This window comes from Glossina fuscipes, unplaced genomic scaffold (genome assembly GCF_014805625.2).
Source record: "Glossina fuscipes isolate IAEA_lab_2018 unplaced genomic scaffold, Yale_Gfus_2 28, whole genome shotgun sequence".
Classification (NCBI taxonomy): Eukaryota; Metazoa; Arthropoda; class Insecta; order Diptera; family Glossinidae; genus Glossina; species Glossina fuscipes.
In genome coordinates this window covers 13,219,183-13,235,419 of record NW_023998423.1, presented here as the reverse complement: position 1 = coordinate 13,235,419, position 16,237 = coordinate 13,219,183, and the positions used below count along the sequence as shown (strand labels likewise).

The 16,237-nt window shown below is 32.3% G+C and overlaps 1 protein-coding gene across 4 annotated transcripts in view; it reads left to right on the top strand.

Moving 5' to 3' along the window:
• LOC119636673 (matrix metalloproteinase-2) overlaps window positions 1-16,237 on the top strand; it is a 394,606-nt gene that overhangs the window by 321,056 nt on the left and 57,313 nt on the right. For 3 of the 4 annotated variants that reach the window (XM_038032207.1, XM_038032205.1, XM_038032206.1), the window contains exon 2: window positions 4,979-5,019. The exons of the other annotated variant lie outside the window; for it this stretch is intronic. In XM_038032207.1, the coding sequence (XP_037888135.1) occupies window positions 4,979-5,019 (41 nt within the window). The remainder of the gene's footprint in view (window positions 1-4,978; window positions 5,020-16,237) is intronic. 4 annotated transcript variants of the gene reach the window in all.

The window sequence follows — 16,237 nt, the reverse complement described above, 5'->3', positions numbered from 1 at the left end:
AAGAAAAAAAAAAAAAAAGAGAGAAAAACGAAACATTGATTTTTTTTTTTTTTTTTTTTTTTTCTTTTCGCAAAACAAATAACTCTGTGTGAGGGTTGTTTTTTTAGACGGTGTATTTGTTATATTATTGTTTGTTGACTGCCAATAAATGTTGTTTGATGAAGAAGAGTTGCGCGAACGGAGTAAAGTAGTGTTGTAGTGCTAGAAGCACTTGGAAAGAACTCTCTGCTGAAAAGTGTGAAATACATGAACGCTGTCCATGTCAACTGCAAATACATGTTGATGGCAATTCATGAACTTACATAAGTATCTAGTGAATATATATATATATATATATATATATATATATATATGTATATATATGTACTTAGTACATAAAATATTGTCACGCTTCACTTTAACATATATTTTACATTTAACAAAACACGAGGCTCAGCGAAATGTGTTTTATTGTTTTAACAACATTTTTGCATACATTTTTTTCCATCCATTTTCATTTATTTACTGGTTTAATTTTTATCTCTTCTTTTTGAGCAAAAAAAAAAAAAAAAAAAATATGCATTTGATTCAAAATCCTATATCACACCTAACTCTACGTATCAATAGATTGAAAGTAAATCGAATGAACTTCATCACTGTCATTGTCAGCAATTATTATTGAGTGGTTGGCTTTATAGCTTCAAAACCATCCGCTTATTCTCATGCGTTCTCATTGACGGCATCCTTTGCTTGACAAAACCCTGTATTAATTAATTGCTTTAACGAGACAAATATTCATGAATACCAACTCATCCTCAGTAACATGTCCAGATGAAACAAAGTGATAGATTCTTTGAAAAGATTTTGCAATTGACTGATTATACAGTTATGAATTGCAGCAGAGATTAGCCATGTAGTCGAAGTTTCCAATTCTTTCCCCGAAGAAACATTTTTCGGACTTTAATAACGTGCGTACTGTACAGTCAAAAATTAAATTCTAGTTGGTTGTTACCACGGGCTGCGATTTAAATTTGCATACATATCTCGGTTATTTTCGTACGTCTCGTTGAAAATGAATAATGATAATAACATTAATGAATTTGTGTATGGCAACGCCTTTAGAAAAGAATTTGGTTTTAGGGCTTCTCTGAAGAAAATCAAATTTCGAAGTTTCTTGAGTACATCGGACGGTTTCCAAAATTGCTCATGTCGGGTTTTTAGTTACACAAAAGCGCCAACAAATATATGAAGAAATTATTTTGTTGGCAAAAAGTGGATTGACGATCATAACTGATCCCTTGTTCATCTTTGTTACTGCGAAGAGGGATAACTAAATTTTAATCACTACGGTCCACTATGGATTAAAGACTAGGTGTACATTTCGCCATATACGTGGTACTTACTTGATCTCGATAAGTGGGGCAGAGAAATAGTTTTCCGTCCTTACGTCTGTTAAAATCACTATTATGGCATCAATCGTTTTTTCTAGGGAGGAATCAATTTGTAACTGAATAAACCGGTTTTCGCAGTGCAACTTGTAGGTACATTATCGGTACATTTTTTTTTACATGCAGATAGATAGATGGCCTTAATCCAGTTTGGATTTTCAATAAAAAATACAAGATTCGATGACCACAAAAAGTATTCTATATTCACATAGCTTCATGTTTATATATATGTATTATATAAGTTAGATATGCCTTCTGTATTTACGCTGTGTTACGTGTGTGTGCTAAACTGCGGGTATAGTTTATATGCTCTGAGTTATCTTGTTATCTTGTACTTCACTCTAAACGCCTTTACGGACAGCAGTTGAAATTATTTCTTCTTAGGCTTTGTAGCATCTTGATTCTAGATTCCTTTCGAATAACGTTTTCCTTCTCTGAAATTTCTACTAAGGAGCTTTCCTTTCCTTTCGAATAACGTTTTCCTTCTCTGAAACTTCTACTAAGGAGCTTTTGATAATATTTAAGAAAATCTTCTTCAACATTTTTCAGTTCTCATCACAGCTTTCACAGCCAAATTGCACAAGCAAAGTACAATCCTGCCGAAAGTTTAATAATTGCATTAAAAATCCAAGTAAGTTGAAATAATGTTGGAAGGAATACCCTACTCCAACTCGTCGCATACAATTGTTCTCTTTTTCATAACATGACAAATTTATGCCTCTTCTCACCGCATAAAGGCTCACTTTTCATTAAAATGGACAGATGTCGAAATAATAGGTTAATGTACTACAAATTTACAATAATATATTTGCGTTTCGTCTCATTAACGTAAATTGTAACAATGTTCATTATGAAGAAGATTTGAGATGTTTTTTTCGGTCGAATGTTTAAAAAATCTTTCAATCCCATCGTCAGAATAACACTTTTTATTGAATTCTTTCTTTCTTCTGCTGAAAAGTATAAAATTTCCCACTTTTTTTATACTCTACACCATGTGCTATTATACATGCATTAGGCATGCATTGAATAGATGTAAACAATAAAGTATGAAGGTCTTAAGTTAAGCTCTGCTTATTTCATTATATCGATTGATTTAAAATCGCTTTTTGATTTCGTTGAAATATTACTGTTCTTCTGCCCGTCCATTTTTTTTAAATACAAATAAACGTGTTGCTGTACTCTTCTCTTCAACTTTCCCTCTCCCTCTCCCTCTCGCTCTCTATTTTATTTAATTTAAATAATTTCAACGTCACGCCATAGGTAGTTTTCGTTGAAAACTAACCCATCGCTTTTTTCTAAATATGTCTTCCATAAGGTACTTTCGTGACTTGGACGCAAAAAAAAATAACTTGCTTCACAATTTGCTCTCATTGCGCTTAGTCAGTATAATAATGTATTGCGATTATTGTTTTTATATCCACCGGTAATGCTGTAATTTATTTTTTTTTTTTTTTTTAGATTTTGTTTATCTCTTTACACAACGTCAACTTCGGCAATTGTGTATTATGCCGCTATAACATTATCAGCCCTTTTTTGTACTAAGCCGTTTGTCACTTCATGCCACATACCGTCAGCTAACGTATAATTTATGTTATTTAAAATGTTTCGTAGGCAATTTTTGTTGCCTTCTTCTTCTTCTACTTTCTGTCTATAAAAACGTCAGGCACCAAACCATCGCACTAATGATTACATGTTACTCCGAACGTGTGAGAATTTATTCCCTAATGCTTTGTCGTATATTTGTAGAGTATGTCTATAAAGCTTATGTGTGCTTGTGTGTGGCTGAAAGGAGGATTTTATATATAAATCCCTGTTATTATGTCGCTTCTCCACATTTTGTATACTTTTAGTAAAATTGTAACTAATCTTTAAATAAAGTATTTTGCTAATTTTATAAGGTTTCCCATAAAACCAAAACTTTTCTATACCGTATATGCACAACACCCCCTTATAATATTTAATTTCTTATAGTATTTCTAGGAAATGTTTTTGAATGAATTTAATGCAATACATACGAACATGCATAGGCACATAAGTCCATATATATGGACTTAAAAGAAACACATAAATTATGTTGTCTCTCTGTAAGCCATTAAATTATTTGTTTTCTAACTAGAGAGAGCATGGAAAAGGTTTGGGTGTGCTATGCATATATATGTATGTATTTATGTATGTGTGTACGTGAATGTATAAAAGCAAATATAAATTAAATTCCAACACCTTTTGTTGTCTGGGCACTCACACCTAACGCACTGTGCTTAACTTTGACAAAGAAGGCGAGATGAACATCAACTAATTACAAAATAAACACAAATTAACAATTTACTCTTAGTTAAAAGTGTAGTTTAATTTGCTTAAATTTAATATGATTAACTGTCTGAAAAGGCAGCGTAACGGCCAGCGTCATTGATGCGGAATATTCCTTTTCATCAACATGAATAACTGCTTCTAAGCCGCATTAGTAGTAAATCTTTTCCCCTCGTCTGCTCTTGTATTTCCTTTTGTTTAATATTTACAATACAATGACTCATTATCACCTTGTTTGGCATTTCCTCAGATGCACTAAGTGTGTGGGGTAAAGGGAAATTAAAGATTCAATAAAGTTACTCTGCTGGCTCAAAAATATTAAAAGCATTGTTAGAAGTATCCATCCAGGCTAACCAAATACATCCACTCATTTCATTTTTTCATTAACGAAAAAATATTTTTAAAATATGCGCAAAACGAAGAAATTTTTTAAATATTCCTACGATTTCGCCATTTGAAGACTAAAAACTAACTATAAAAAATTTCTTTAATAATTTAATTTTTAAATCAATATCTTGCTATTTGTTTCCATATTTTATATGCCTTGACAATATTAGTAAATAAAACTATCGATATAATGTTTACCACAAGTTAATGGCTCGTAACAGTTTTTAGTGCGTTAGCACAACTTTTTTATATACAATCAATATATACAACCAATAATAATACAACGAGCACATCTTTGCTTAGCCATTATCACTATGAACACCCAGCATATGTCATTTTGCTTAGATATTATAACCACAATAAAAAAACGAGAAGAAGAAGAAGAAGAAGAAGAACAACAACAACAAGAAGAAAAAGAATAAACCGGAAGAAATGATATATACGCAGAGTGCACATATAAGAAGAGCAACTTACTAATACAAACATGATGTGGTACGTGCCTACATAGAAATGGACAAATGTTAAGAGCTACTTAAAACTACTCTAGCATATGTTAAGGCGCCCCTGTTAAAAATACTTGAAAAGCAATTGTGTGGTCTTCTTAAGTTGTACACTTATACGTATACGTATGCGGGATGTGATGAAATTTTAATGGGAAAACGTAAACTTAAGATAAAATTTATGTTAGAAATAAATTGGTTGCTTTTTCTTCTTCTTCATCCTTTTTTTTTGTTTTCTTTTTTTTTTTTTAGTAAAATTAAAAGTTAAAGTGATTGCAAGAGATATGTTTCAACTTAACATTATTAACCTAATGTTTTATTTTTCAACTTTCTTTCCTTTTCTGTATTTATTTACAGGTAAGCTTTAATTCCGCATTAATTTCTGTCACTTGTAATGGGTAAGCGAAAAGAAAATATACAATTCTTTTAAATTTTTTTGAAGATTTTGTCTACGAAATAAAATTTTTCTCTATATTTCTTTTAGAAATTGATAAAGTTTCAATTAACGTCGCAGGAAACTTATAATCTAAAGCGAAAGCAACGCTATCGTATTTCCAATTGAATACATTTATTAGTAATGACATCAAATCTACCCTCTTTGAGGCGCAAACAAACAACAATAAAGCGAAGAATAATAAATGTAGGAAGCATATGCCAGTTGATCACAAATACTAATTCACCATTTCGTGATAAACAGGCGCACATATGTAATTGACATTGTGTATATTATCTTTCGAATTCATTGTCTTAGTTCCCTTTCGACAATTCTTTCATATATGAATGACAACTGAATGAATGGCATGGCAAGTGAAATGCATTAAATTTTTGTTTTTGCTTTTTTTTTTTCAAATTCCTTATCCCTTGTCCTTTTTATGATGGTATTTGGTTTAGCTTCTTGAATTTCGTTAACATATGTAACAATAAAGTACCGGGAATTATACCTTTAAAAATCTATTTAAGTCCGTATTGCCAAATACAATGAATTTTCTATTTAGTGCTGCTGCATTGCATGTTAATATAATATGTTTGAAAAAACTCGATTTTATTTTTCTATTCTAGAAAATTACGGGAGAACAGATTTCCCTCAGGTTTTTTACGGCCAATACAATTTTGTATGATGAAATTCCGAAGCTCTAAGCCATCCAACTTGGGCTATAAATTGAATAAGAACCTCTGTCGCTCTTTGCGGGCATCAATCTCATTCTTTCATTCACAACTTCGAAACAACGGACATTAGAAGTTAGACTTGTTGTTGGGAAACTTAACTTAACTACCACCGAAAATAGTAACGAAAAGTTGTCGTTGAAGATATATGTCGAAGAATTGATCGCGATATGATTTTAGCATATGCACAAGAACCGAATTAATAAGTTTGAAATGCAGATCGTATTCGTTTCGGTTGCTGCGAAAACAAACTGCCGGACTATAGCTATCGACTATGATTTAGTCTCTGATTTATCATAAAGCAACAGTATATGAGATTGATGGGATTGCCTTCCACTTTTCTTTATTATCGTTTATATAGTTTTTTGCGAATTACTTTCGAAAGAATAAACGACAAGCAAACCGTCCTACTTTATGTAACATTATAGTCTGCCATGGTGCACTTTTAAAAATATCCTATACCACCTCTCCTAACAAAGTTATACCAACTTTTCCATATACGGCATTGTGTGGGAAGGAAGTGGTCTATAATGTGGCCTGATCCCAACCAATTTCGATAGCATTAGTTCGTGGGCCGAAAGATGACATAGGTGCGTCAAATTTCATAAAAATATCTCAAAAATTGTGACATATAAGTTGAAGTGGAGAATATAAGATAGACGGACGGATGATTCCTCACAAACTTCATTTATTATTATATCACAATGCAGGTGCAGGGTGATGCAATTGTTTTCAGGTCATAAACTTTTGTAAAATTGTTTCATAAAATTATTGATTGATAGGCCGAGTATAAATATAGACTTTGATAAGTCAGCGAAGCTTGTGTTTTACGTCCAACTCGGATTCCCGATACATTTTTAATTGAAGACGTGTGAATTTATGTTGCAACAACATATGGCTACGTATTCTTTCACTTTTGATATTTGAGACATTTTAACGATAATTGCTAAGAATACACAAAAGGAAATTATTAGAAAAAAGGAAAAAAAAAAAAAATCTTTTGCAGCTAAACCAGAAACTGGACAAATAATACATTAAGGAAAAAAGAGAACATTTCTATATAAACACTTATGTAGACATTTATTTATTTATTTATTTTCTTTTTTTCTTTTTTTTTTTTGATTATATATGTACGGTCGCAGAAATGAATGACGAGGATAAGGGAATCGATAAAGTGTAAAGCATTGTTAAAAAAAAAAAAAAAAAAAAAAAAATATCAAGAAATCCCTAGAAACGCTTTCATATGAAACCACACAAGTGCTGGTCAAGTTTCAAGTGTTCTCCAACCAAACCAAAAAACAACCACCGTCGCTTGTATGTTTATGGCTTTTTTCTCTGCAATCATACAAACAATGTTACATAAAAAATAAAATGGTTGGTTGGTTGGTTGGTTGGGTCGTTTTCTCGAGAACGCATATATATATAAAGCAAGACTGGATGACATTAAAGGACAAACGATCATTACAAATTACTTTGCAATTGAAATTCAAGCAATAATAATGACACAACGCTGACAATGCTATGGTTTCACACTCCGGTTGCCTCTGATATACTTCACTATACTTGCACCAAGCCATCAAAGCAAATCTTTAATGTTTAAGTAAGTTACACATTATATATATATATATATATGTGTGTGTGTGTTTATGTTTATGTAAAATGTATGTTTTTTCTATAGGTAGATAGATAAGTAGATAGGTGTATGTACGTTGGCGTTTATGTAGCCATGTATGAATTTTATTTCAATCTACAATAGCTTTTATGCAGATTACCCACAACGTGTCAATACAACAACACATTTTTCCTAAACAACATCAATATCATAAGGATGTAACTGGCAGAATTTGTAACACAACAAAACTCTGCAATATGCATATATACAAGAGTACAATGTGCACACATTCGCAAGCATTCGATCCATTCTCACTCATACTTCTTTCGTTCTATCTCCCCTTTATTCGTTACCATGTCTTCATTCGAGTTTACTAGTTTATATATATTATCTTTTGTGATTGCATGTTCGCTTATCTATACTTCTATAAATATATATATATATATAAGTGTATATGTGCAAGTATTGTGATCGATTGTTCAACTGTTATCCTCTCAAGTTTATTTGCGTATATTTGGGATACATGTATGCATTATATATATAAATATATATATAAATATATATATATATACATATATGTATGTATAGATATAAGCTTACAATTGGATTTTGTGGTGACATTTACAAATCGTCATTTTATGTTCAAAATCCTTAGCAGTGTTTTCGTATTTGTATCAATAGTCTAACGTTGGTTTATTATTATTATTATTATTGCTGCTGTTGTTGTTGTTGTTGTTGTTAGTGTTGTTGTTGTTGTTGTTTTTGTTGCTATTGTATCATTCTCTACAGATCATTATTCTAATGTAAATATAACTGTTCTTCATATGTAAAACATTTACTACAAATTCTTATAAGCCTCTCGGTAAACATGTTTTCTCTCAACCATTTGTTTATTTAACCAATTCATCAGCATATTTCTGCCAAACTACACAAATCATACGACATTACCAACAATAGCAGATGTGTTTATTTAAATCCTCCGTAGCTTCTATATATATATATATAATATATATATGCATATGTATATATATATATGTGTAAATATATATATATATATCAATATATATATATGTAAATATATATATATATATATATATCCTAATTGAAGCTTTTTAAAACATTGCGGTCTTCCTTCAGTAAAATCATTAAATGTTAGTTTATCAATAATTGTTATTGATGCTGATTTTAATGTTGTTTAGTTTAATTTAATTGAATCAATTCCTCAATTATGTGATGATTGTAAAAGCACATTTCGTACGTAAGACTTAAAAACGAAAGAATAAATCACGGATGTATTAAAAAAAAACCGCACGTAACTGAAATGATTAAACGTATGCTTATAAAGCACACGAGCAATCATCATAGAAGAGAATACCAACAATGTATGAATGCAGAGATTAGCCTCACGCTGTTATCAATAGTTTTGACCTTTGTTTCGCTTGAAAAAGGCATTTATTGAGGAAAATTGGTACAAAATATATTTTTCACAATATTTTCCATCATTTGCTAAAACTATTTCCCATCTTTCGAAGAACATGACGATATCGTGTCGAAAGTACGATATTGGTTCGGCAGTCATTCAATCATCGACCCATTTTCGCACTTCTTCACAAAAAGCGCTATGGCTGGTGAGTACACTGGGAAAAACTTTGCGCCTGTTACTCGCTATGGCTGGTCTTTTCTGCAACAACACATCATTTAATTGTTCATCTGTTCAATTGTCGTCAGTAGACACTTGCAGTAACAATTTCATTCGATTTTAGCAGCTCTTAATACACAACAATTTGATGATCCCACTATCTGCACAGAAAAACGTTATGGTTATAAAAATTTCGCAATAGATTCCTTTGCAGTAGATTCACTTTGCATCGTCAATCAAAATACGCTATAGGGAGCTCTTGTTTTTTTGCCTGGCAACCAATGAAACCGCTATGTTGAAACGGTTCGAAATGACATTTTCATATGGTAGAACTATTCTTTGAGAATTTACTCTGGGTTGTTTCGTCCAACAACTTTTGCAATTCATTGTCTTCAAAGTTTTTTGGTGCGCCAACCCTTCCTTTGTCATGGACTTCAAAATCACCACTTTTAAACAATTGAAAGCAAAACAGATCACCGGAATATGCTGGAACAGCATCTCCACAAGTTTCTAAAAGCATTTGATGAGCTTCGACGACAGATTTCTCCAAACCAAACAAGAAAAGTAATGAAAGTCGAAAATGCAATTTTGAGCATTCTTTGATTAGCGTCCGTTTACACTGAATAACTCAATAACACTAAATGGGACACTGTTATTTTATGTAGACAAATGTCAAAGTCATCATTATTCACCAATAAAAGTCTCTGCTCAACATACATGCAAGTAACTAGTACAGTGAAACTACACCTTAAATATGAAATTGAGAAAATGAGGAATAAGTTTCACTGCAAACGGGCAAACTCTACTGCAAACACGACCTAGATGGGTTAGGCTTTTAAGCAAGATCACTTCAGCAAGCTTATCATCTTATTTTCCCAAAGTTCATCTGGAGCAAATTTACATAACTCAAATTCTTGTTAATCGAGAAAAAAATTAGTGATTGACTTATCACGATTTCGAAGAAGAGCGAAAATGTGGCGATGATTGGATCGCTGACAAACGAAAATCATTTTATCAACCCAGTAATGTCATGTTAGCATAAAGTTAGGAAAATCATATAGAAAATGAAGCAAAATATTTTGATTAGCATATGTTGTAGTAATTTTTCGCAATAAACCCCTTTTTCAGGTGAAAAAATGATCAAAGCAAAGGGTCTAAAATATCTTAGAAAGCTTTTTTAGATCCATCTCAAGAGATGAATTAGATCTTAGATTAGGTTTAAATTTTAGATTAGGTTTAGATTTAAACTCTTTGTTAAGAGGGCTTTCAAAAGACAAATGCCTTCGACTAATATGCGGTTTTAAGTATACTACGTTCTTGCAAACCACTTGCACCCACTAATTCAATTTGTTCCTAACACTGGTTGTGTATTAATCGGACAGATGATCAATTACAAAGAATGAAGCGGAGCATATGAGCTAATTATCACCTCATCATCATCATGAAAAATAATCACGAAATGCATTGTTCTTCATTAGTTCTTAGAATTAAATAAATAGTCAATCGTTCAGTTATTCGGATCTCCTCAAGAACTCTCGTAAATGAGCTATAGAGAAGAAATATCTTTAATAAAATTTGCAAATATTAAAATGTATTTTATTTCGAATATTTAACTTATATTGTATAGATCCTCCTAAGGGAAGGGATGTAGTACTTTCTATAAATTCCACTTTTAATAATTGTGGAAAATGTTACCAAGCCGCATATATACATACATACATATATATGTGTTTGCACATATGTGGATAGTTGTTTTGTGCATACATTGTATGCTGACAAAATACCGTGAAAATCTTTTGGGTTGAAATTAAATTTGTGTATGTGCTCGAAGAGATTTCTTTATCAGAAATAAAAGCAAAATAAAATAACACTAACAAGGAAAAAACAAAAAAAAAAAAAAAAAAGAAGGAAAACAACCTTAGCTGAGCCACAAAGTAAAAGCAAGCAACAAATGCGATAAAAGCAAAGAAAAGGAAGAAAAAACAAAAAAAAAGAAAAAAAATAAAATAAAAAAAAAAAGGATAAATAAAAAGGTAAAAGCAAAGCAAACACAGTGGCTTGCAAACAACCGAGAAATCGGTAAAGGAAGCTGACGTGTACACACAGATATACGTAAAAGCAGAACGGTGGCAAGCGGGAGACGTCAGTAACCGTATTATCCGTTTTGTGTTTAGGTGAATGAGCTCAAATGTGCAATTCAATGGAATAAATGCTCTAAAGTTGCCGGCTTGTCAGTGTTATATACAAAAACGAGAGCAACCAAAACAAAAATAAAAAACAAAAAAAAAAGAACAGTAACAACAACAACAACAACAATAGCGAAAAGTTGTTAGCGGGGTGAGGAAAAAGAGAGATGGGAACGAAAAACCAAAGTTTGTGAATAATAAAATATGCTGTAACCACGAAGCTTATGCCAGCTCTACAGCTAGCTCGTGTGATATGATTTAGGTAAAGAGTTTCCTGTTGCTAACAGAAACTATTTTTGTGACCCCACTGACTTTTCACTTGAATAAATTGCAAAGATTTGAAAGACAAAGTGAAATAATGAAAGAACGAAGAGTAAATTACTTTAGAAGACAAAAGAAAAGAAATAATGATTTGCAAAAGGAGATGGCTACATATATACATGTATATATATATATATATATATAATATGATTTTGCCCATATGCTTAATGCTTACCGTAGTTAACGCAGATAGCGATATGATATATTTAACGCTTAAAGGCACATAAACAATCATGTCCTTAAATGCGTCTACGCTGAAGAACTGTAGAACGTGTCGTCAATTAAGAAAAGACAAGGTTGCATGTTTGTGAACATAAAACCGCGCATCTCCTTGCACAAGAAAATAAGAATATAAGTAAACGTAAAGCCACAGAAGAGAAACAGGACGTACTCATGCTCTCTTACACTCGCTTTCGAAGTTATGCTATTCAAATCCTTCCTTCTTTCTTCAACCCAATTTCCATAGTTAGCTCTTTATCCGTACCTTAGTTAAACATATTTATGAATACAAATTCATTGAAAGAGATTTACTCGCACATGAGAGAGTACATGAAATCCTCTTTTTTTGCTTATATTTTCTTTTTTTTTTCCCCTCCTCCAGTTTTATCTTTTAGCTCAAATTGCTCTAAACATTTTAATTCTGCCTTTGTATTTACACAACTTACCCATATGTACAATATTTACATATATATGCGGTTGTGGACGATAATATTATTCATCTTTCATATGAAATCAATCTCTGAGTGGCCTTAAAAAATATAGCGTCTATTTACCAGTTTCTATCGGAGGACGAGAGAAGAAGAAGATAAGACGAATATTCTATGGAACTAATAGAGCACTTTGAAGTGCCCAAGTTTTCGTACTAAAGAAAGTTCAATGTTCTAACTGAGGTAAAGTTTTTTAGCCCTTCCTTTGTAGTTTCTTTCATCATTTTTCATCATCTCTTGAAGAAAGTTCAATGAAATTATCACAAGCAAAACAGAGTTTTAAGTCGATTGAAGGCATAAAGGAAGATGGGATGAAAGAGCCATTTTGCTGAAGGCAAGACCAGTCCCATTCAAAATTGTTTTTACAGGCACCGCCGAAGGATGATTGGTTTATTCATTTTGCCAACATGTTTGCAACACTCGGAATAAAGCTTGAAAGAGCCCATAAGGTGCATATAGTCTTGATTAGCATCAAATCCCAAACCGATTTATGCACGTCCGTCCGTCTGTCTATCTTGTGTAATATCAGTGGTAAACGTACAGCCCCTCAAGCTGTCGGCTTCAAATAGAGCAAAAACATTGAAAATTCTTGCACGAAAATTTGCATTGAACATTGGATAAATTGGTCAAGGCACGCATCCACACTAAAGCATAAACTGAAAAAATATCGACATGTAAAAATTTTTAGTTTTAAGCAAGAGAGATTATTCTTTTCATGCTTTACATGAAAATATATTATCTGACCAGAAATATATTAATTCTAAAATAAATATGGTAGGCCCCATGACATGGACGTAATCCATTGGGTTTTAAATAAAGCTACTTGGAGAATAGAATGCGATGAGCCAAATATGTTAGGACGAGTGGGAATCGTTTTTTCTCCACAATTTCATCCATATGGGTATTAAAAGGACTTGAAGACTAGATATAAATAGGATATCGATGATGAATGTAAAAGATTTGATCGCGAGCAAAAGTTAACCTCTTGGTTTCAAGTTTCGCTTACTTTACAAAAATAAAATAAAATATAAATAAAATAATTCCTTATTAAGGCAAAGTAAACAAACGAAGCAAACAAAGAAAATGATCTTATAGCGCAAGTATATTGAAAACTTAAAGAAAATCAAATTCAGTTTTTATATTAAGAGCGCTGCTCCATTAAGGAAGATGCCAAAGAAAGAATTTGACAGTAACAAGCGCAGTTTATATCCGCAGAAGGGCGTAGAGATATCAAGTTGCACAGTTTGCATTTTGAGGGACAAAGAGAAAGAGAAAAAAAATACCAAATAGTAAAAAAAATCATACAACGACGTTAAAGCTCACCCACAGGTACACACATATACACATAAATGTACATATATATATATAAGGCTAACAAAAAAGTTCATGGTGGTTTTCTATATCGCATCGCTTAACTTTGGTAACACTGAAGCTATCAAGCCATTATAAAACGCAAGCAGACAGCGCCTACGCGCAGATAAAAAAGAAATCGGTGTGATGTTTAATATTTAGTAGTAGTATTGGAAATGACTACATTTTGAAAATGATATATAATTCTGGCAAAAAAATCATTTCGGCCAAGACGATAACACTCTCGGTTTTTATGGTCAACATGCTTTAGCAAATCAGCAGCACGCAAATTGTTCGCCCGCTTTATCAGCTTTGGATAGTTCGATATTGAAGATGTATCGCGTTCAGGTCGATGAGCCGTTGAAAAAGTCGAAATTCCTCAAGCAATTGAGAGAAACCCGCTATAAATTGATATCCCTTGTGTGGGATGTTTGATGCATTCATCTTACAGCTTAAATTTTCTTCCGTACGAACGCTAATTCTATCTCGCCCCTCTTTACAAAGCAGTCTTAACAATGGTATAAAAACTGTATCAAAAGGAGTCTTCATGTTTATTTGATTTGCTTGAGATTTTCGCTCAGAAATTCATGAAGTTCTACAGCGACGATGGAAAATTATATTATCAGACTAGCGGGAAAGATTTATTGATTGGCCTGACAGATATTTGATTTAATAAAATTGTTGCATATGTAGTGGAAAAATGTCGCGTATTTTTTCCTTAACCTTACACACACACATATATAGCAAAATGCATGTATTTAGTGTACGTATGAATATCTTAAAAGCGATTCCTGCAGATAATCGCACTAAACGACAATGACACTACAGTTCGAAAAACGCGCATAATACACACGCGCTGTAAATGCACACATTTACCCTAAAACGTTAGTGTAACGATCCCCCTCAACAAATAATCTAAAGCTTTTTGAGTAGTTTGCTCTTTTTTTTTTTTCTTATCTTCAACCTGTGTACCAAGCTGTGCGCATGCACATGAACAAATTACCAAACTTAAGTACCTTTGTATGTAAATACATACAAAAATATATGAATATAGGGGAATATATACGTACATACTTATGTATGTATGTATGTATGTATGTATATTGCACATTAAATTATACATCAGCACAAAATGTATGTATGGCTGATGTTGTTAATGTTTCTTTTTTTTTTTGCTTTTCCTTATCTTCTTCTTATTCTTTTCACTTTACGAATGTTCAGTTTCAATTTGAACAATTAAAACTGATATAATGTTAATTTTATATCCCTCGCTACTGCTCATTAAATACTACTCAAGCTGCGTTATAATGAATTTTTATTAAAATCATTTTAGTGACAGTTAAAGTAAAGATAATTAAATGATAATTTAAACAGTAGCACACGTACACGTTTAAAAATCAAGTACAATTAATTCAGATGTTTAGAGAGAAAGATAACCCAACGTTAAAATTGATAGCAAGTAAATTAAGTTTTATCTAATCTAATAAAAAAAATAAAATTTCTTTAAACTTTTTAACGCTTACTAATTGCAACAAATTCTATATGCCATATATACGATGCCATGCATTTTCCTGCTCTTTAGGAGCTTACGAGCGGATAGTGTTATTGATTTGATGGAAAAATCCTGGACATAGTTCATTCTTAGTTTTTGCCTTATGAGGCTTAAGTTAATAGTTTTCCTGTTGTCTTTCCCAACTTTTGTTGCTCGACAGGTAAACAAACGACCTGTCATGCGATAGTCCGCCAGGCTCTTTATCTTACGCTAATCGCTTACATTAATATCAAATAATCACTCTTCACTCTTGACTGTTTGTTGTCCATGTCGCCGACTGCTTGCTAGCTTCAATTATGAAAATTTTAATTCCTAGTGGCTTAATACGAGTACATAGGATTATCTATCTCGCGGGCCGCATCTTTTTTAATAACATATGTGAAATAGGAGCTCACTTTAGTATATATATATATATGCTTCCCATTTCACAGTGCGGATCGTTTAACAACCGCTGAACGTGTTAAAATAGTAAACAACACTGCATACGATTCCTTTGTTATGAGCTAATTGTAATCGAGACAATCATTCAAAGCGGTCAAGAAATTTTGAAGAGACTGGACTTCTATCAGATTTGTTAAGGCCCTCAGATCATCGAAATATATAACGATCTGCTTTGTTTTACATACACGTATTCAATTGTCTTTTCAATATGTCAATGTATACGATCCCATCTTTATTCCAGAGTACAGAAGACATGGTTGTTTTAAATCCGATTATACTACGTTTGACTTTCAACGAACCATTAAGTTCACCAATCGATAGCTACGAGATTGATTAATAAATCATCCCAGTCGACTCGCTCCAAAATCCACTAATTATCAAATAGAAGCATAGCCTTCTAGCTTCCTTCTTCGGTTTCATGCGGACGTTTACTCGCAATCACCTGCAAAGAAGTGAAAACAAAGAAGAGAAAAAAAGTGAGTTAAGCACAGGGCTGCGAGTGAGCCGATATTTAATTCAAAGCTTCCGCTGGGATTGCCAAAGGCGTATTTATCATTCAAGCCACATAAGCCATGAACAAATATTACATCTAAGTGCATGTGCAAAAAAATATCGCTATACCTGCAGAGGAAGAACGAACATAT